The 22091-nt window shown below is 39.9% G+C and overlaps 1 protein-coding gene across 8 annotated transcripts in view; it reads right to left on the bottom strand.

The window, feature by feature from the left end:
- ipo8 (importin 8) overlaps positions 1-22091 on the bottom strand; it is a 101052-nt gene that overhangs the window by 25734 nt on the left and 53227 nt on the right. For 5 of the 8 annotated variants that reach the window (XM_070549662.1, XM_070549666.1, XM_070549669.1 and 2 more), the window contains 2 exons: positions 7684-14141; positions 3728-3809 (listed from right to left, as the gene is read on the bottom strand). In XM_070549662.1, the coding sequence (XP_070405763.1) occupies positions 3728-3809; positions 7684-7767 (166 nt within the window). In that variant the 5' untranslated portion in view covers positions 7768-14141. Of the gene's footprint in view, positions 1-3727; positions 3810-5358; positions 5454-7683; positions 18291-22091 lie in introns of those variants that run through there. The other 3 variants (XM_070549660.1, XM_070549679.1, XM_070549685.1) reach the window with 2 other exon arrangements.

Raw genomic sequence — 22091 nt, 5'->3', positions numbered from 1 at the left:
TCTTATTTCCTGATATTGGACATCTCGTCTCTGATTGGATAACAGCAACATGGATGTTTTATCTCCACAAATAACACAATCCTGGAACAGCTTCTACTGTGTGGTTGTGTTGCTAATGCTAATGGTTAGCTTCTGCTAGTCAAAGCGTCTGCTGTTGTTTCCCAGATGTTAAACCAACAACAGCCTTCTCCATTGTGATTCAAGATTGGAGAGACCATGAATGTTAAGTGACGTAGCTCTGACAGGCTTTTCAAATCCTAGCGTTTTACCATCTACTTTCTATCAGAAACTAAAGCAGTAGATAGATGTAGGACAGTGGCTCCCAACCTTTTTTCAACAGGACCCCCTTTCCTGTTTTCAAGACAAGCCAGCGCCCCCCAACCCCAACTCATATGTGCATGCACACGATTAAAAGTTAATAATTACAAACTTTATACCAACATACAGAGTTGTGGCTCTTACAGAGTTTTGATTTTACTATTGGTTGTATTATTGGGATTTTATCAATGTATTTTTTCAAATATAATCTTGGTAACATCACAACATCAACATAGACATAATTATGGGGACCCCCTGCAATCTTGTAGAGACCCCCTTGGGGGGTTGTGGACCCCAGTTAACCACACCTTTAATTCAATTTATTTGATCAAATAATCAGAAAAATGTCACTAGAATAAAATTTAGCTAATGACCCACAAAATATTACTCACGTGACAGAAAGGCCAAATAATGATCGAAAATAGTGTGAAGATGTAGCTATTTTGATTCAAAAGTAAACTTTAAAAAAGTAGGGCAGAATAAAAATGAAGCTGTCACCTTTTAATCCCAAAACAAAAGTAAATACAACACAAGGTTTCTCTACAAATACTCAACCATCCAATCACAAGATGAGCACACATGTGAGGAAGTTTAACATGTTCTATCTAAAGTAGGGGTGGGTTGATATGTCAGGTCGATATTGATCTTTTTTATTTATCACATAAGCCAATATTCTTATTTAATAGAGCCGATTTAAAATCAGGCACATCTGCGGACAGCCAGCTGCAGAATTTTATTAAATGTATATTTATTTATGTTCCCGAAAAACATCTACAGTTCCTGACAAAAGTCTTGTCGCTTGTGTATGTTGTAGAAACTTCTGTTATTAACCTGACATTTAATTGATCAATTGGTGTTAGAAATAGCTCATATGAAAAGCTGAAGCCCTCCAAAATAATGTTAAATGTACTGAAAAAAAAAATTATAGTTTCACTGGAAAAAGTTTTGAATTTTTATGCTCACGATTGCCCCCTCAGGCCAAAAGCGTAACAGCAGCTTCAATAGTAGGCTCGTGCACGAGGTGCGCATGCTGTACGTGCACACTCCTTAGCGAAAAGAACAGCTGAGACAGTCCCTTGTGTGTGTGTGTGTGTGTGTGTGGGGGGGGGGGGGGGGGGGGGGGGGGCCCGGAGGACAGAGGACAGGAGAACGCACAGCTAATTAATTAAATAATTTGGTTCTGTACCTTTCTCTTCAGCACAGCCGACAAAGGTTTAAGATGGGTCAGTCCTCCTGCATGCTCAGATCCTTCCCTTCCCTTGCTTGAAAAATTGTTCCAAAATGAAAGTTGAACCCACATCTTTTTTTATCTGTGAATTCAATGCCGTTCGGCGAGTCTTAAATAAAAATTTGGGCATCTTACTGTAAACAAATTAATGTTACCATTAATGTAAAAAAGAAACTCTAAATAAACTATGTTCACATCCAGAATCGAACCCGGGTCTTCTGCACAAAAGCCCAAAATCTTACTGGGGGAGCTAAATCGCCACTGGCATCTTCTGTATCTGTAACTTTTATATCCTTGATGACAGCTGAAACAACGTTCAAAGAACGGTTCGGAGGGCTATGCCTGAGCGTGAACGCGCATGAAGCAGCCTGCTCGACCCGAGCAGCTCTCTTTTTCTGTGATTTTACAGAAAAATAGGCAATCACAGTAAAAATGCCAGGGCTCATTCTACAGGACCAGGGCATTGCAGGAGAATGTATGAAGAAGAAATTTATTATTTCTATACATGTTTTGGCTGTCAAACTTCCACAATGCCCCTTTAATCAAGACAGAAAGGTCAAAATCTGGCAAGACAAAAGTGTTGCCACCTATACAGAAAATGATCAACTTTACAGCAAATCCAAAAATATATCAGCAAATTAAGTAGTGGTGCTGTGAGATCCAAATGTTATGTCTTGTATGACTTCCATGAGCTTGAAAGACAGCATCCATGCAGTTTGGCAATGATTCGTACAATTTATTGATGAAGTCATCAGGAATAGCAAAGAAAACAGTCTTGCAAGCCTCCCGGAGTTCATCCATTCTTCCTCTTTCATCCTACCCCACGTATGCTCAATGATGCTCATGTCTGGTGACTGGGCTGGCCAATCCTGGAGCATCTTGATCTTCTTCATCTTAAGGAACTTTGATGTGGAGATGGAAGTATGTGATGGAGCACCATCCTGCTGCAGAATTTGGCCATTTTTATGGTTGGGAATATAAGTGGTAGCTAGGATTTCTTGGTATTTTAGACTATTGATGTTGCCTTCCACTCTGCAGATCCCTCGCACACCCCCATACTGGATGTAACCCCAGACCATGATTTTGCCTCCACCAAACTCCACTATTTTCTGGGTAAATATCGGCTCCAAGCGGGTTCCAGTAGGTCTCCTGCAATATTTGCAGTGACTATGGTGTAATTTAACAGAAGATTCACCTGAAAAATCCACTTTCTGCCTCTTTTCCAGCGTCCATCCTTTTAGCAGGCTTTGGGATTTGGCAAATGCCACATGGTTTTTCAATTGTCTTTTGTTTAGTGCTGGCTTATGGGCACTGATTCGATACTATTTAGGTTAGCTTTTATCTAATTATTTACCGGGTACTATAGTTTTATTTCTTGTTTTACATGATTATATTTTATTACTGGCTTTGCATGTTTTATATGATTATATTTTAGCACAGTTTCATTATTTAATAATATTATAATTTTACTGTCCATATGAATTTATTTATTATCTATTTTCTTACTTTTGTCATTTATATTAGCTCTCAGCCGAATATAAATTTTTACTGATGTGTGTGTGTGTGTGTGTGTGTGTGTGTGCATATGTCTGTTAATGTTTTTAAACTGTTATGAGAATTTGGGGTCATTTTAATTCTGTAAAGCAATTTGAGTAGCAATTTGCTTGAAAAGCGCTTTATAAATAAAATCTGATTGACTAAATTATTGATTGATTCTTGAAACTAAATCCGCATTGGAATTATTTTTAGTGGCACTTCTATTTGTACTAAAGCGACAAGACTATTGTCAGGAACTGTACTTAATCAATGCTTGGAAACAATATTGTCAGCTGACATTTCTTTTTATTTACCTGTTTTATATTTAATATTTGATAGTTTGTTGATTTATCTAATTAACTTTGGTTACATGTTTGATTTTAATACTGAACAATATTAGGATTCAAGAGTCTGTTAAATTCAGTGTTCAAAACTGATTCAGGTTCAGAAATGTTGGCATCAATTGTTGTTATTAGAAATATTTTAACATGTAAATAAGGTGAAAACGTAAGTGAAAATCAGACCAAAATAAATGGCCAGCACACATCGACCATCAGCTGACCATGTTGCTAGTAGAAAAACCTCTAATCTAAAGCCCGACTAATTACTTATCAATGGTATCAAATGAAATATTGGCAATCTTACCTGCTTGGCGTACAGGAAACTCCACCTGCTCGGACACAATGATGTGAAGCAGGGTGGGAGCAAAGTTGATGATCTTGTAAGACTAAAACACAGAGACAAAAGATTTTTTGAATGTTTTTGGGTAAAAGGTTTATATTTTTAACATTAGTGTCTTTGGAGGCTTCATAATGTAGAAAGAGAATGACGTCTTTAGTGTCTCTTTTATATTCATCTATGCCAAGATGCTACAGTTGGTTGGAAAAGAACGGGATATGAGATAACCAAGCTAACATCATCAAGTAGGGCTGCACAGACTAACTGGCTGGGTTTTAGCATGAGTGTTAAAATTCAAGCTCTTTTCAATCAGAGAGCACCACTAACAGCAACCGGATCATCACTCCTCATCTTTCACGTTAATAATCGTCTTTTAATCATTCAGAATAGCTACTAAATAAAACTGATTGTGATATTACAGTGATGATTGGCTGTGATAAAACTACATTTTCCTCCCTTCTTTTTGGGTTCTGTCATCACCAAAATATGACTCTGCACCTTCAGTGGCTTAGTGCTTTAGCACCAATTTAAATCAGGAATGGCAACAAGGACAGGGAGGGTCCATCATGTCCACATTCTGGTCAGGTCCCTTGGAATTTCAGTCTATGGTTTACTGTAAATTCAAGCGCTTCTTCGTAATATTAATACTGCACAAACCGAGGATAGTTTAGCGACAAACGCCTACTGAACCACGTCATCTAAAGACAGCAAAGATGAGACCATTCCTCCCCATGGATGCACCTTGATTTCTGTCCACAAAGAAACAAACTGGATCAGAGACCAGCGGCAGCAATGGAGAGGTCCAACCTGCTCAGGGAATAATCTTGATTCATTGCTGAGAATAAGGACCCAGTTCTTGTTCATGTGTTATCTGGATGTGGAGATGGCTTATCACATCCCTGTAGAAACAACACAAGAGTCTCATGACTTTAGAAACTGAGGTGAAGATCTGGTCCACTGTTCAATGAACCGAAGAAAAGCCACGCTCCAGAAACTGAGTTTTGAAACCAACACAGCTTGGGAATAGATGAGCCCAGCACAAAGGCATCTTTTAACAGCTAGATGGCTTCCATCACTACTGGTGCCCACCATCACGACCTATGGCTGGTGCAGTGACAGACAACAATCCTGGCCACAACTCCTAGGACTCAACAGCAGATCAAATATTAATTGTCTCTTTTAGTAAGACAAACAATGTTTTTAAAGAGTCACTGGTTTTTTACTCCCCTGCACGGTCTCCGAGGTCGGCTGATGAGATGCTCCTGGAAGTCTCAAAAACAAGACATAAGCTCAGAGGTGGCAGGGCTTTCTCTGTAGCAGCCCCTCAGCTCTGCAATGCTCTGCCTTTAAGCATTAGGTCGGCCTCTTCACTGTCTGTTTTAAATCTTTTTTGAAAACTTATTTTTATGATTTGGCTTTTAACTCAGCATGAGTCTTTTTAGGGTGTCGCTTTTAAGCTTTAGTTTTTATGCAGTTTTATGTTGTGTTTAGTTTTTAATGTTTTTAAATGCTGTGAAGCACTTTGGTCGGTTTTACACTGATGTAAGGTGCTCTACAAATAAAGCTGCCTTGCCTTGCCTAAAGATAATTTTTCATACCTGCTGACAGTTTCCACTGCACACTTCAGTCTTCCGCACACCGCCATGCAACTTTCTGCCATTGTGTCGTTTATCAGCTGGCTGGTCTGTATGCGCTGTCAAACCAGAAAGTTGGTTGATGGTTAGCGGCCGACCGATACATCGGTATATTAAATTTTTTCTATATTGGCCGAAAAAATTTTTTAAAAGCTGATCAAAAAAATAATAGTAATAAATCAGGCACCAGTGTGGCCAACTGCCACCACTTCTAGACTAACGAAAGGACCCGAAGGACCGCTACACACCATTTTTTAATGTATTGAGTTTGTTTTATATTTGAAGATCAATACATATTAATAGATGTATCGACTTATTTAATTTATATTGCACACAGTGAGTGTTCAGTTGTCTTTCACAATTAATGTGCTGCTAAAACCTATATATTGGCCTTAATAATCAGCTTTAGATATCGTCCATCAGCAACAACAGTCTTTAAAAATCTGTATCAGCCTAAAACCTTATTGGTCGGCCTCTAACTGAAGTGTTCAGTCAAAACTGTCAGCGGGTATGAAAAAACATCTGTAACAAAACAATAAGTACAAAATACATTAAGACTGCTGGGAAACCCAGTAAAACTGCTGGATTTGCTGGTTGTGCAAAACTATTTTCAAAATTTTTGGTAATGACAAAGACAAGAGACTTAAATCAATACAAAACATAACAAATTTCCTTCTATTTGATCCTGAGCTGTAGCTTTAATGCAAATAAATTGCTCTCAATCACAGCTGTGCAGGTGGTAATGCTGTATATTCAATTCTAATTCAAACAACGAATCCCAGTTACTGTTCAGCAACAATCTACTATAATCATTTGTTACTGCTGCATGCTAATTTTAATATTGCATTCAGCTGTTATTGAGGATGAAAGTCATGTTTTGCTAAACTACTCTACTCAGGCAGTACTACTTAACTTTTTTTTTTTTTTTTTTTTTTTTTTTTACAAATTAACTTGCACTCAATGAAAGTTTAATGTTAATGAAGTATAATGATGACATGGACTTGGTTGGGTTAACGAACAAAAAAATAAGACTACAGGTGAAACTTTGTTTTAAGCTCACATCAAGGCCCTGGAGTCGTGGTGTGGTCAGAGAAAGTTAGAAATTAATGTAGCAAAGACAAAGGAGCTCATTTTGTCTCAGAAACAACATTTTATAGTGGAACCAGTTTGACTTACTAACCAACCTGTTAACTGTGGCCCATTTCAAATATGTCTCATTCTTAGACTGTTGGCTTGGTTTTGCTGAAACACTGATGACATCTTTAAGGAAGACGTTTGTCTTTGAGAAAGCTCAGAAGTCTAGGTGCCAGTCCGCAGAGCCTAGAGCTCGTTTATACAGCAACTGTTGAGAGTATTTAGACTTGACATCTCCTGGCCTGGTTTGGCCATGCGAGCGGCAGACCTAAGGCCAACTTTTAAAGAATTGTCTCAGGAGCTGATAAAATAGTTGGCAGACCACAAAAACGATCTCCCAATTGGTTGCTGAAAGGACGAGGAACACTGCAAGGAACATTGTAGCAGACAGCAGTCTGCACCCCTGCCTCTGGCAACCACAAATATATACGAAGTTTTATTATTCAAGTCTTGTTTTATTGCTTTACTGATGTTTTTATTGTACATTTTATCATTGTTTTTGTTGTTTTAATGGGGTATTTATGAACCATAGTTCAGCACTTTGATCAATCTTTGTTTTCAGATGTGCTATACAAATAAAGCTGATTTGTTCCTAGTGCTGTAATGACTCTTAACCACCGAAAAAGATAAGAACCAAAAAAAGATAAGAACCAAACTGTGTCACAAATGGGTGTATATATATATATATATATATATATATATATATATATATATATATATATATATATATATGCATGAATGTCTTTTGTCATGGAGAGCCGAAGGAAAAATTCCACTACGGTGGACAAAGTTTTATTATATTCTATGATCTAATTCACAGAGAAAAATACAAGATATACAAATATAAATATTTTAAACAGGCAAAAGCGTTAAAGTCATAGTGATGCCTGACTCATAGCTGAACTTTGATTCATTGTGATTCACTTTGCATGGATGAACTGATGAGCAAGAGTAATAGAGATCAGCGCCGCCATGGAGACAGGCAGTCAGAGCGGGAGACGATCTCAGATTTTATAACCTAAAACAAAATCTTAATGTCTACAGGTAAAAATCCCCAGAGAAGCCGAGCACCGACCAAAACACGGCCTATCTTCCACAACGTCGCCATTATTTGAGCTCAAACAAGATCCGCGAGCACCGAAACCCACCACCTACCTGGTTGAGCTCTTGCTCCGCCGCTATCCTCAGGTTGGGATCGATGGTCCCCTTCAGGGCCTGGATTATCCGGTTCGGGTCCATCTGTGTTCCTTAACGGTCTCACTCACGCATACGTGCAACGTTAGCTAACGTTTCTGCACTACTTTGCTCCGGCCGAATGAGAAGGCTCTACATTCAGAGGCTAAAGCACCAAAACACTTTCGGGAGCTACAAATATAACGTCATACCCAAACATTTAAAGCAAACATGGTTCTAAATGCGCCTCATTAACAGGTATAAAAACAGTCTGTGGTTATTAATGGCGATGTAACAATGAAGTGTTGTCTTTCCTTCTTCATTTACTGTTGGCTAATTAGCTAGAGAAGTGGCACCGCTGCCCCCTGCTGGACAGCAAGTAAAAGGACGTGGTTGTGCCCCTTTGCATACAGTACAACAGTTGTGAATAGATCAAAAGCATTTTATTTGATTTCAAAAATACAAGCTACTTGTTTTTATAGTCTGAGAGCGAGAACATGAATGTAAATTTAAGGTGTGGTCTCTTAAATTATTTTTGTAGATTACTTTCTTGATTGGTTGTTGGAGGGAATAAAATGTGACTTTGTTTTATACTGGCACTACGAAACATTGCTTGCAGTAATTAATGAAAAGCAGAGGAAGAATGAGACAGGTCTGTTATGATTGCTTTCTTGATCAACCAGATAAATTCCTATTAAGGCAGGTTGTGATGCCCTGGCTGACAGTCATTTGTGTTTTGGGGCAACAATGACTCAGAGGTTAGAAGTTCATTCTAATCAGTGGGTTGAGAGAACTTATAAGCTCTCATCAGGTTATTGTGCCTTTGGACACATCACTCCTTGTCTGCTGGTTGAGACCCAGTGGCATTTGTACAGCAGCTTTACCTCAGTGTCCTAGAGCAGCAGTGGCTGTGAATGGATGAATGACCAAACACTTATGTCCATGCAGGTCATTCATCACTTAAGAGGAGCGGGTTTCATCATAAGATTTTAAGGTGGACTGATTTTAAAAAGCTCCTCTAGCGGACCTGAAAAGCCCTCCAGTTCCATATTAAGATTCTAAGACCAATCTAGGTTTCATTCGGAGGAAGTTGTGTTAAATGATGTAAATCACTCTTGAAAGAAGCGTGTTCAATGTTAAGAGTTCCTTTCCAAAGTTCAGGATTTGCTCATTTGGAAGTCATAAGTGCTTGTGGTTAAACTAAACATTTGAAGTATTAAATTAAAATGTATAGTTTCTTAAAGTCAGGTAAACAGCTGCAAATTAAAATACACAGTTCAGGTTTAAAACCAGAACCTTTTCACTGAGAAGCGTCTAAAGCCAGTCAACAACCCCAGTGAGAATGCAAACAAACTGCTTTAAACCCTGCAAATCCCAGTTAGACGTGACAGACCTCCTCAGATGAGAAGTGAAACATCAAGGTACAAATCAATACATCATCTAGGGAACCATGACCAGCATACAGTCATATTTAGAGGGGAAGAGGTCTTCAGAACACCAACTTACCAGTGGTGGACAGCTTCAGCTTGTCTGACAGAACTGGTTGTCTTAACATAATCTAGTTATGTTACAGTCCTCAAGGGACACCGTCCTACGTTAGAGGTCTGCCCGATTGTAGAAACCTGCTGGAGATTATTCATCCAATGGCATGTTGGAGATGGGACAAACACAGCTGCAGTCAGATCTGGAAGGGGTCAAATCTAAACTCCACCACAATTCATTGCAAAGGTCATGTTATCACAAACACTTAAAAACGCTGAAAACACCACACAAGGACTATACGAGTGACTGGAAGCCTCTAGTGCCAACCCATTGGTACTGCAGCAACACCCACCATTTGCTGAAACGAGTTAGCCATTTACCAGCAGACAGCATCTCCATTTGTTGTCCAGTTGTGCTGAGCAGCAACAGCTGCAGAGATCCACAGTGTCATAACCGATTTCAAATGGTGCTAGAAGGCAGCAGAAGGCTCTAAGCACCAGGAGAAACCAGTTATCTTTTAGTGGAGACAAGGGCAGAACAATCCAGTCTTCACGTCTTCCCTCACTGGAGTTGGCTTTCTGTCACCAAGAGCACTGATTTCAAATGGTGCTAGACAACAGGAACACATCTAAACCACCATGTGAAACCAGCTTCTTGGTGAAGATGTTCCGCAGCTGTGAGCAAAACGAGATGAAAACTTAGGGTTTCAGCAGACTAGTAAACAAATATTAGTTTACATTACAGTTAAGAGCAGCAAAGGATTACTTATTTGGAACATTAGCTAAACATCTCTATGAGGAGTTGTTTAAAGTTAAATGAAAATAAAAGATGATTCTAAAACACACAGACTTTAGACAAGGAACAATTTCATTTTACCTCCTTATTTTCATTTAAGGCTCATTTGTAACTCCAACAACAAAATGGTTTGACCTTCCAGAGCTGCAGCACCATCTGATCTGCCTGTTTAAATCACATCTGGGTGAACAAGGCCAAGCTGCTCATAGTAAAATGAAAACAGCTGAGCCACCTGACACAGGTGTGCTTCAGAGCCGGGAGTTCAGCTGGGGTTTATGTAAGAAAAAAAACTTGTTTCAGATCCACATTCAATCAGAACTAATAATCACTAATCACTAAACAGAATATTAGAACACTTATAATTAAACAGGTTTCTGTTTTTTTTTTTAATAAAAAACCAACAGTAGTGAAATTCACAGATTTTTGTCATGTTTTCTTTAGAGGAATCATCACTGGTGAAGTTGTTACAAATGACACACACGTGATGTGTAGATGATGCTGACATCAACATATTTAAAATGGTTTGAATGTGTTCCACAACTAAAAGCTGGTTGTTCACGGGACTACATCCCAAGGTGAACACTATGGAAATACCCTTGTTAGAGAAGGTTCTTTTGAAAAGTTAATAAGAAATGTCAATTTGGCCTACTTACTGGTATTTTGTATGATGATGAGAGGAACACCAAGTTATTTCCAGACTAGATTAGGATTAAGAGCCAGTCAGGATTCAGCAGGCACTGAAGGATCAGTCGTTTTTAAACATGATTAAGATGGAACTTCATTCAGATCCAGGTTCAGAGAAACTTGGGACATGTTATCACAACTCGTCTGATCACTATTCATAACATGATGGAGTTTATGCAAATTGCAAAGTGGGAAAAATATTGAGTCATTAAAACCTCTGTACATCTGTGTGTGTATGTTGGTAAATGAGGAGGAGATGATGGTGACAGTGCCTCTTCTTAAGAAGAAAACTAAACATTAATGCTGTTGTCATGGCAGCAGTGTCACGGCCAGTTGGCACCTCCGGCAGTGGGCATAAATCCAAACAGAACCAGGCTGACAGCTCTTGACAGTGATTTACTTGTTTTCAGTTACTGGCAACATCACAAACCCTGGCTAACAGCCAGAAGTCACTCAGTTCAGGCTCATAAATCGACAGTGTATTGATCCTTGAAATGATTTGATCCCTCCATGTGGATCGCAAGTGCTGTCGAGGGGGAAACTATCAGGATTTGGTATTTTGCCCATGGGCACTTCAATAAGATGCATGGGGTCGAACCGCTCACTTTGTGATCAGTGGAAACCCTCTAATCCCTGTTGAGCCACTGCTGCTCCACGTGTGTACCTGCATTAGTGTTTGTGAGAAAACCATAAACACTCCCCAATGCCTATAATCACTGTAGAGCATGTGTGGCAGCATGCCATGACACACAACACGCATGCACATGTTTGCAATGCTGGCTAACCCTTAGAATGTCAGCTGAACTGGAATCAACTCAACTAAAGGTACAAGGTAATCTGTTCTCTCTGAACTAGATCCCTCTTTGTCCCATAGAAACATTTTGGAATCAATAAATTTGGATTGAATTGGGATGAAGGTAGATTAAAACTGAACACTATAATTACAGTCATCATGCCCTTCACCAAGAACTGCTTGAAAACTGGGGTGTTGTTCCTGAGTGATGGAGGAATAAAGCATCTCCTGGGTACCTCCCTCTGGTGCTTTTCCAGATGCTGGGAAAAGACCTGACCAGGCCCAAAACTCACTGGAGGTATTCCAGATCCTCTATGAACACAGTGGTATCCCACAAGAGATGGAGGGAGCCTCTGGGGAGAGGGAGGCCTGAGTTTACCTTCTAGACCTGATTCCTCAAGGACCAGTCCTTTTCTAAGTGGTAGAAAATGCATATCCACTAATATTACCTAAATTAGTACAATCCATGTTTTCTCATACCCATGTTGTAGTTTATACAAACAATCCAACAAACAGCTGGTTATGTGTGTGTGTGTGTGTGTGTGTGTGTGTGTGTGTGTGTGTGTGTGTGTGTGTGTGTGTGTGTGTGTGTGTGTGTGTGTGTGTGTGTGTGTGTGGTGTCTCATGTCACAGCACTAAGACTTCTACACATTTCTCTGTGAACTGGTGCCCAGCTCTTATATAATCAACTGTCGTCATGACAACAAAGCCACAAGGCCCTGAGATGCATGCTTCACACTGTCTTGAGCCATTTGAAAGGAGACTGCCGGGTGATCTGGATTATAGACATGATCACATTCTGCTCATTCAGGTAAAAAAAAAAAAGCTCTGATGTGAAGCTAGAAGAAAAAAAATAAAGAGTATGAAGGAATGTGGGAGTGTCAGCTCTGGATCTACAGATCACATGATCTCACTTCACAAAATAGGTTCTTAAACCCACGATATATTAATCATGATGTCCTCAAAACTGCAGGTTTTATCCTGTTATTCTACTTTTGGGCACAAGAGGGCAACAGTGCATCTAGATTCTAGATGCTCCTCTTCATTATGGTTACTATGGCGATGAGAAGGCCATCCTCTCCACTCTGTTAACTGCAAGGAGATCAAACAGAAATCTTCTCTCACCACAAAACAAACCATTACATGAAAACCTCAAAGCCAACATTTAAAACTGTAGGAAACGGGCTAAAAAGTGGCAGGTACTCCTGAATGTGTGGTAAAAGTGAAAATAAAAATTCCTTAAAGCTTGATTCTTCATCAGCAACCTGGGGTCTCATTTATCAAACATTGCGTAGAATCCTCACTAAAACCGTACTTAAGCTCAGCAAAAAAAAAGTACTTACGCCAAGTAGGTTTGTGATCTATCAAACATGGAGTACGCACAGCTGCACGCAATCTCTGCTTCACAAATCAGAAACTATCTAGAAAGTTTCTCAGCTGCATTTTAGTCACATCCCGCCCTCACCACGCCCACTTACTGCCATAAATAGTCAATGCAAAGTGCCTTATGGATCTCATGCATATATATAAGCCGGCTGTTGCAACGCTCCGCCAATGACAATGGCGACCGTAGATCAAGGCAGATCAAGGAAGCACAATTTCACAAGCAGAAATTGAGGTACTTGTGGGTGAGGTGGAGAAATGAAAGGAAGTGCTTTTGCAAAACAAATAAGAGAAAATCCACGGAGTGGCACAGTGTTGCTGAAGCCGTCAATGTTGTGAATTCTTCAGAGAGATCTATGGCGGATATAAAAAAAATGGTCTAATCGGGATTTGATCCCCAGACTCCCAGGTGAAAGTCACACACTTTAACCAGTCAGCCAAACTGAGATTTCCCTTGTTAAACTAGCCAGGGCGCATGATTAATCGGGTCACAGTGACAGGACACACACTGTCACAGACGCATGACATTCTGTCTCAATCTGTCCCCCTGCTGATATTCTGCATTCTGTATTATGCGCTTCAGGCTGTGTGTGCGTGTGTGTGCATGTGGGGGGGGGTCTTGTTCTGTGTGAAAATGAAGCAGTACAAGTGATAATGCTGCAGGAATTCATAATTTTATCCTTCTCAGCAGCAGCAGCACTGCAGGTGCTCTCCATGTCCAAAATGTGCGTAAGCCAGCTCCTTAGTCAACTTAAAGTTGCACACATTTTCCCGCTAAGTTTTCTTTCATAAATCCCAAAGTTTGTGTGGAAAGTTGCTTACGCAGTTTTCTGACCCTGTTTTGTGCGTAAGCAAGCTTGATAAATGAGGCCCCAGGTCCTTTTCTGGTGTGTGGCGATAAATGTAGTTCAGTCTTCATCTCCACAAAGAAGCTACGTCTGGTCTAAACATTAAAAACAGTGATGATGATGTAGTCCAAAAGCATTAAAGGGGTCCTAAATGAGCAAAAAGACAGTGAAAGTGCACCACACACACACACACACACACACACACACACACACACACACACACACACACACACACACACACACACACACACACACACACACACACACACACACACACACACAGTGGAGGTGAGACTTGTTGCCACCGCCTTTTTCTCCAGCTTCTGGTTCTATTTCCTCTCAGGAAGTGACACAGAGATGAAGCGTTCACACAGGACTTCCTGTTCCTGCTGTACTGATGCCTGATGTCATTATCCGAGTCATCTCCGGTGAATCCGTCCATGCTGATCCTGGGCCTGCAAGGACAGAGGTTGTAATGGTGTTAAATGATGTTTACTGCAAGTTTTTGTTTTCCTGTATCTGATTCCGCTGATACCACCATCAGAGTCAGCCTGAAGACGCCGGCAGCCGTCGGCGAAACTGTAGCGTCAATAACAGGTAACAAAACCGTTTCTGTGTTTTAAAAAAGAACGACAACATGGAATTAGAAATAACGCACAGCAAGAACACACCTAAGATGTAATTTAAAGGTTCCATATTGTGCTATTTTAAACCTCTGAGAGCAAAGGTAGGCACAGTATGATAAAATATTACCGTTGGCACTATTGAGATGTTATATATCTTACATATGAATTAGTTTTGTCAGTCGGAATTTATACCCGGAAATAAAATGGTTAGTTTCACTGATACTCCGCCCATGCCCGCTCCAACATAATGCGCCTACAACAGCATCTTAGGCAAGTCAGTTGCTGTATTAGCTATGCTAGTCCGGTGATGGCGCTCTAACCACTGGACTACCTGGTCTGTTACAGAAGCCACATATCCTGTGCTGGCCATGGGGGACAGGTTTTAGACCAGAGACTAGCTTACGGGAGAGGAGCAAGGCCTGATAATGAAATTAGATTTTATGGCTTTACAGGGTTTTCAAAATCAAACTCAAACCTTGCAGCTGAGACAGGGTTTGCCAAAAATGGGTTAGGGTTTTTTTTCATGAGGGAATAATAATATCATATGGTAAAAAGCTCTAAAAGGTGGATTTTCTATGATATGATCTTATCAATAAAAAAATTAATAAAACAGAATTTCCTAGACATTTTGCAAATAAATGTGGTGATATAGTGGACAATAAACAAGATGTCGCTGAAGAATTTAACAATTATTTTGCTGATGTCGGTAAAAGTCTGGCCAAACAAATTCCAAAGTGTGATAAAAAATTAAATATGCTTGATCACCTTATTAAGGATAATAAAGATTCATTCTTTTTGGGAGGGATCAACGACAGCGATATAATAGAAACTGTTAGAAAACTTAAAAATAAGAAATCCACTGATCTTAATTTTATTGATACATTCATAATTAAAGAGGTCACTGATTTTATTGTAAAACCTCTGACTTTTATTTGTAATCTATCCTTTCAAAAAGGTGTTTTTCCAAACAGCAAGAAAATAGCTAAAATAAAACCAATTTTTAAAAATGGAGACACACATTGTGTTGATAATTATAAGCCAGTGTCCCTACTTCCTCAGTTCTCAAAAATACGGTATTAGAGAAATTATTTGCAAAACAGCTGGATCTTTTCATTGAAAAATATGGGTTACTTAGTGAGCACCAATACGGGATTAGAGCCAAAAAATAACTACATATGCAATTATGGAAATGAAAGAAAAAATAACAGAGGCCAGGGAAAATGATGAGTATTTTGTTGGGATTTTTATTGATTTGCAAAAAGCCTTTGATACTATTGATCACAGTATATTATTAAAAAAATGGAAAAGTATGGAGAGGAGTGGCTTATTCATTGTTGAGGAGTTATTTGGACAATAGGAAGCAATATGTAGAAATCAATAAAAAAAACTCAAAATTTTGAAAATTTAGGAAAGTTACTTGTGGTGTTCCCCAGGGATCTGTTCTTGGACAAAAACTTTTTTTTACTTTACATTAATGATATTTGTAAGGTCACTAATTTATTGAAATTTGTAATTTTTGCAGATGATACAAATTTATGTGGTTCAGGTAATAATTTACAGAAACTTTTGCCCTTTATAGAAAAATAATTGGGAATCCCTAAGACTTGGTTTGATATTAATAAACTATCCCTCAATTTAAAAAAGACAAACTTACAAATATGGAATGTTGAAATTGAAAGGGTGACAGAAATTACATTTTTGGTGGTGGTTATTGATCATGAAATGAAATGGAGACAGCATGTTTATTACATTAAAGGAAAACTTTCTAAGATTATAGCAATACTGTACAAATCAAGACATATGTTGTATTATGCAGCTCTATGTATCATTTATTGTTCACTCATACTACCTTACATTTGATACTGTGTGGGAGTCTGGGGACTGACAAATGCACATATGTCAGACTCAAGGCCCGCGGGCCAGATGCGGCCCGCGGAGCATTTTTATGTGGCCCGCGAGATAAATATCAAAAATATATTAAAACTGGCCCGCTGGCCGATTTTATCGCAAAGACTTCAACTCCCATGATGCTTTGCGGCGTCAGCGCTGAGCCGACACGCCCCCTCCTTTGTGTTTTTTCCAGCGCCTGCTGTCGGTGTCTGCAGCTCCGCTGTCTCGGACAAACTACACTCCTCTCACTCAGCGCCGAGTTCACTCAGCTATTTTCTGACGTTGAAGCCCAGAAACGGAGATTCTAGCCGCTCAGTGATGTGTTCACGACTGAAAGAGAAAGTTTTCCAACTAACGTCCAGACAGAGCTGATATAACTCCAGCGAACAGCGACACGCTCAAACCAGCACGACTCTGTGGCTGCTGTCGTTGTGTTTCCTCCCGACACACAACAACGTGGTCAAGCTGCTCAGACATGTTCAGCATCACAAACCTTTGTGAGCACCTGTTGTCATCTAATGTTGTCATTATTATGATGAAGATGAACAAAACAACAGGAGTCTCCTTCTCAGCTCAGATCAACCCCATGATGCAGGTATCTGGCTGGAACAGGTGAGCATCACAGTAAACCAGTGGAGCAAACTGAGCTTTAAATATGTTGGTTTTATGCTCTTTTTCTGCTCCAAAACATGAAAGTTAACAGGTGAGATGTTGCATTTTCATTTGTTGTTGGCCTGTGAGAAAAAATTTAAAGATTTTAAAGATTTTAAAAATGCTGATTATACCACAAGTAATGAATACCACTGATGCCTTTATTTGTAACTGACTTGCTCATGTGAAATATGGTTATTCCACATTCAGTGTTAATGCAGAAATAAGTTTGTTTCCAAATTTAAAGGTTCAAAATTGCACATATGTTGATAAAGAAAATGTGCAAATGTGCCGTCACTTTTTCAAAAAATATTAAGTTTGGCCCTTGACTCCGTCCCAGAGTTTCCTTTCGGCCCCGTGTGAGTTTGAGTTTGACACCCCTGGACTAATGTAATGTTGGTTAGTGCAATAGTTCTCTAATAAAAATGTGCAATACATAGTATTAATAAGGCAGATTATTTGGCACATACACATCCATTGTTCATTCATTCAAGAACATTGCACCTGCAAGAGCAAAACCCACAAACTAAACCAAGTACACAAATACAATCTACCAAACAAATTATTTAGAACAAGTCCAAGTTTAGAAAAAGCCTCAGATCCTGAATTTCCAGAAAACCAATGACCCCAACACATTTTCCCTGAACCTATTTCCATTCCGGAAAAGAGAAAGAACAAAACAAATCTCTCTCCTTCTGGAGAATTTCAGACATCTGGCTTGGTTTGGGCTCAGTTCCGGGAACAGATCACAGCTCCAGACCCCTCCCAGTCCAGTGGCGGCGGGTCGGCCTAACTCCCTGGCTTCAAATAAACAATCTTAACAGGCCAATTTGACGTAGGTTAAAACAAAAGAGCGCCTCATAGATCTGAAGTTAACTGGAAAATGAACAAAGAGGGGTGGGGCGGTCAGCAGAGGGAGAAGCACTGCCAGGATGGAGAAACCATAAATGGAGGGCTTTCAGTGACCCCCGAGTCTGATGGATGTGTTGATGGATAGGATGGCATAATGCAGAGGAACAAGGTGTATGTTGTCATGACAATCAATCATTCAAGTTGAAAGTGAGGCTGATATTAGAGTTTATAGGATGCTCTCTTTTGTCCTTAGTGCCAAGTTTGGAGAGGATGGGATCATGCTGGTGGGGGCTGACAGAACCATGACACATCAGCAACTTACAGTAAACTGGATTAGTCATTCCTCTTCCTATAAAAGCACCTACTCATCCCCCAAAACCTAACACACACGCACGCACACACACACAGACACTCTCACACACACACACACACACACACACACACACACAAATTTAGTTCAAGTGAACAACCATTACTGGCAACGTGATGCAGAAAAGAAAAGTCTCATCATGTAACCAACACTCCAGCAGGAGACATGAATTACAAATGCGCACGCACACATTCACACACACACACACACACACACACACACACACACACACACACACACACACACACACACACACACACACACACACACACACACACACACACACACACACACACACACACACACACACACTGAGTCAGCAAACGCTGATGGCAGCCTCTAATTCGACAGCCTGCCCCTTGCTTCCTTCCTGGCTTTTTGCCTTGGCAGCGTCCTAGAGCGCGCAGCTGAGTTTCTGTAAAGGCGGTTACGCTTCTCTAAGTCTCGTCTGGTGAAAGTTTACCACTCTGACTGCTCAGAAGCCTCCCCATCTGGGAACAAATCTCTCTAAACCGTTTGGTGACTGACTGGAGGTGTTGCGTCAGCGCGAGGAGGCAAACCGATTTCTAATGAAGGACTTTTGTTCTGGTTTGCTGGTAGCAATGTAAACAGTCTGTGTGCAAATGAAAAGACTTCTCTCAGAAAGTGCTGGCAGCCATTCAGCTCTCTGTTACTCTTACATAAGCTGTCAGATTTTTGAATGAATGATTGCATGATCATCACCCTGAAGGGCCAGGGTTAGTTTGATGTGTTCAGCTCGTTTGTGGCAGTCTGTCACTGGACTGACCCCAGTGCTGGACTGACCATAGGGCATAGCGGGCAACTGCCCGCTGGGCCGACCCTTTCATCTTTTATGGGCCGGTGTCTGTTTTTTTTTTTTTTTTTTTTTTCCTGGCCTCTAGTTGTTGCTGACAACTTGCCCGCGCCGCCCCACGCGACGCCTCGTAAAAGTTGGTGGATTGGCCAATTGGTAATAATACACTCTGGGCTGGACCAATAGCCAGAGGTCTGATGCACCCGCCAGTTGTTTGTGAATCTCAGTAAACAGACAGACGAGCTTAACAAAATGGAGAACAAAAAAACGGAAAGGAGGAGCCGAGAAAATTCGACTAAAAAAAGAAACTGGCCCTTCAGGCTGATGCTGGCACATGTGTTAAAATCTCACAGTTGTTTGGTAGTGAAGGTTCAAGTAAAATCAATTTAGGAAGTGATGGAGCCTCAGCCCAGCGACAGGTTGGAGAAGAAAAGAGGGAGGAGGAGGAGAAACCCGAGCCGGTGTTGTGCCATAAATTGACTCGCTGCCAAAAAACAATTAGCCACCGCGGGATCGCGCACGGTTAGGTAATTGCATTTCTAGACAAAATTCCCCAGGATTTCGCCCTAAAACTCAGCATATCTAGCAATATGGACATTCAGAAAGCAAAGATAACCTCTTCCGGTACTTAAACAGATGTTTATCGCGGATATTAGTGTGGCAGTGCTTGTGGCACCCTGCGCGGGAGCACGAGGACGTGCTTGTGGAAAGAGGGAGGAAGATGTGGCAGTGTGAGCATCCACAATAACCCGATTGATGATGCACCCTGGCTATTCGGCCAAAGAGATGTCCCTTTGGCTGACTGGTTAGAGCGTATGACTCTCACCCGGGAGTCTGGGAATCGAATCCCGCCCGGGCACTCCTTTCTGCACCTTGCCACATTAGTTTTTCCAGTTCGGAAGTTGTTTTAAGTGTTGCTATTTATCTTAAACGTTCACAATGAGGATATATTAATCCTTTTTGCAATATTTGCGATTGAAAGATGGTTTGTGCCACAAACTTTGTGGTAAGAACTGGCTTTCTTTATGTTACAGCCTTGATACTAAAAAAATAAATAAACAATGTAAAATGGTACCCTGTATTGAATGTAAACGTTGTATAAATGGAAATAAACAATTCTCCAGCGATTTAATTTTTTCCCCTTCCTTTCTTTAGTCCACTTGACATGGAGCCACAGTTAACTAGTTTGGGGCACATTTTTACTTGAAAAAAAGTATTTAAAATGATCAAGCTTTGGCTTTACAATGACACTGTGTAGGTTGCTATTCATTACGTTGCTCTATTTAAAAGTAACAAGATAAAAGCACTTCAGCACATAAAATTAAGATTGTCACTTGCCAAATAGACTACACCCTCCCGTTTACCTATAAGAAATGCCTCAAAATATCTTTAAATTCTTTATTGATGATTTAATTGTAGACAAATAAAATGGCATTTTACTTGCCAAAAAGTGATTGAATCACTAAGATTTTAATGGAGGCTAAAATTGACCAAATAAGGGTTTTATGTATTATCTGTTGATGTTACTGTACTCATACTGCCTACTGTGTCATCAAAAACACCCCAAAAATGGCAAAAAAAAAAGAAAAAAAAAAAGAAAAGAAGATAATTTCCCTTGCCAAAAATTGATTACAGTGTCCTGGTCACCTGTAAAGGGTTACATTTACCTAAATATTACTTTATTTATTATTTCTTGATGTTATTGGTGCCATCACAGGATGCCGGGTGTCTTTCACATTCATAAACACCTCAAAAATGGCAACAAATGATCATTTCCCTTGCCAAAAATTGATTACAGTGTCCTGGTCACGTGTAAAGGGTTAAATTGACCTAAATATTACCTTATTTATTATCTCTTGATGTTATTAGTGCCATCACAGGATGCTGGGTGTCTTCCACATTCATAAACACAGAGTCCTGGTCACCCATAAAGGCTTAAATTGGCATAAATATTACTTCATTTATTATGATGCTGGGTGTGTTCCACAATCATATTCGAATAAACGTGAAAATATTCTGTCCGAATATCTGTTTCTTGTTATAAATATAACAGCTAGAAGGATTTACAGTTAAAATAGGAGAAACACGTGACTCCCCAGGAAGGGTCGTAACACCACTTGCCTCACGCACATAAGTGAACAAAACAAAGCAGCATGGAGACACTCCGTCTCCAACCACCTCTCAGGCAGCAGCCTGCACTCCCAAGTTCTACACGTCACCAGAACATAACCAACCAACACAATAAAAGCAGTGTTATACAAAATGGAAGGCCTGTAGTGTTTATTCTCTTACAGTAACGACTTATCAATTTTTGGGAGGAATTTAGTTGAGAATTTTTTGGTTTTTATTAATTGTGCAATAGAAAAGTAATCGCTAGATTAATCATCTAAATAGTCATTAGAATAGTCGACTATTCGATAAAATAATCGTCAGAATAATCATTTTAAAAATAATCAGTTACCCCCAACCCTACTTTTTAGAATACCAGGATAGGAAGGATGGTGTAGGTTTATGTTTATTAGATTGATACATAAATACTACCAATAAGAAAGTGTACGTTGGTGTGTGTCAGAAACAGCGTAAGGCTTAATGTCTTTTCCAAAAAAAACAGGTGATGGGCCGGTCTCCAGTCAAAATGCCCGGGCTGAATTTTTGTCCCAGTCCAGCCCTGACTGACCCACATCTACTGTACTCTCCCTTTAGTTGTTCACAGCCACCTAGATGAGAGGCAGCAACTGGAGGATGAGAGAATCATTTCATAAACTGTGCTAAGACTTGTTTTGGCTTGTTAGGTAACTCAAAGTTTTATGCATGACTACACCATCTGCATTTTCTCACTAAAGTTGTTTCCTGTAGTTTCTGTGATCAACGTGGTAAATGTCTGAAGTGATAAAAGCAAAAAGAGAACACTTTAAAATATGATGAAGGTCATGTGAGTTTGTTTATTGTCTGGTTTAAGTAGCAACTTAAAATTCAGTTTGGATTTAAATGTATTAAGAATACTGTGTAAGGTACGAGGGATCAAAATATCAGCATTCATCCATCCATCCATTCATCCATTCATCCATCCATCCATCCATTCATCCATTCATTCATCCATCCATCCATCCATCCATCCATCCATCCATCCATCCATCCATCCATCCATCCATCCATCCATCCACCCACCCACCCACTTGGACAAGAGGTCCAGAACAGAAAC

The sequence above is a fragment of the Nothobranchius furzeri genome, chromosome 1 (assembly GCF_043380555.1).
Source record: "Nothobranchius furzeri strain GRZ-AD chromosome 1, NfurGRZ-RIMD1, whole genome shotgun sequence".
Taxonomy (NCBI): Eukaryota; Metazoa; Chordata; class Actinopteri; order Cyprinodontiformes; family Nothobranchiidae; genus Nothobranchius; species Nothobranchius furzeri.
The sequence above is the reverse complement of the archived record's forward strand: the minus strand, read 5'-3'. Positions and strand labels throughout refer to the sequence as shown.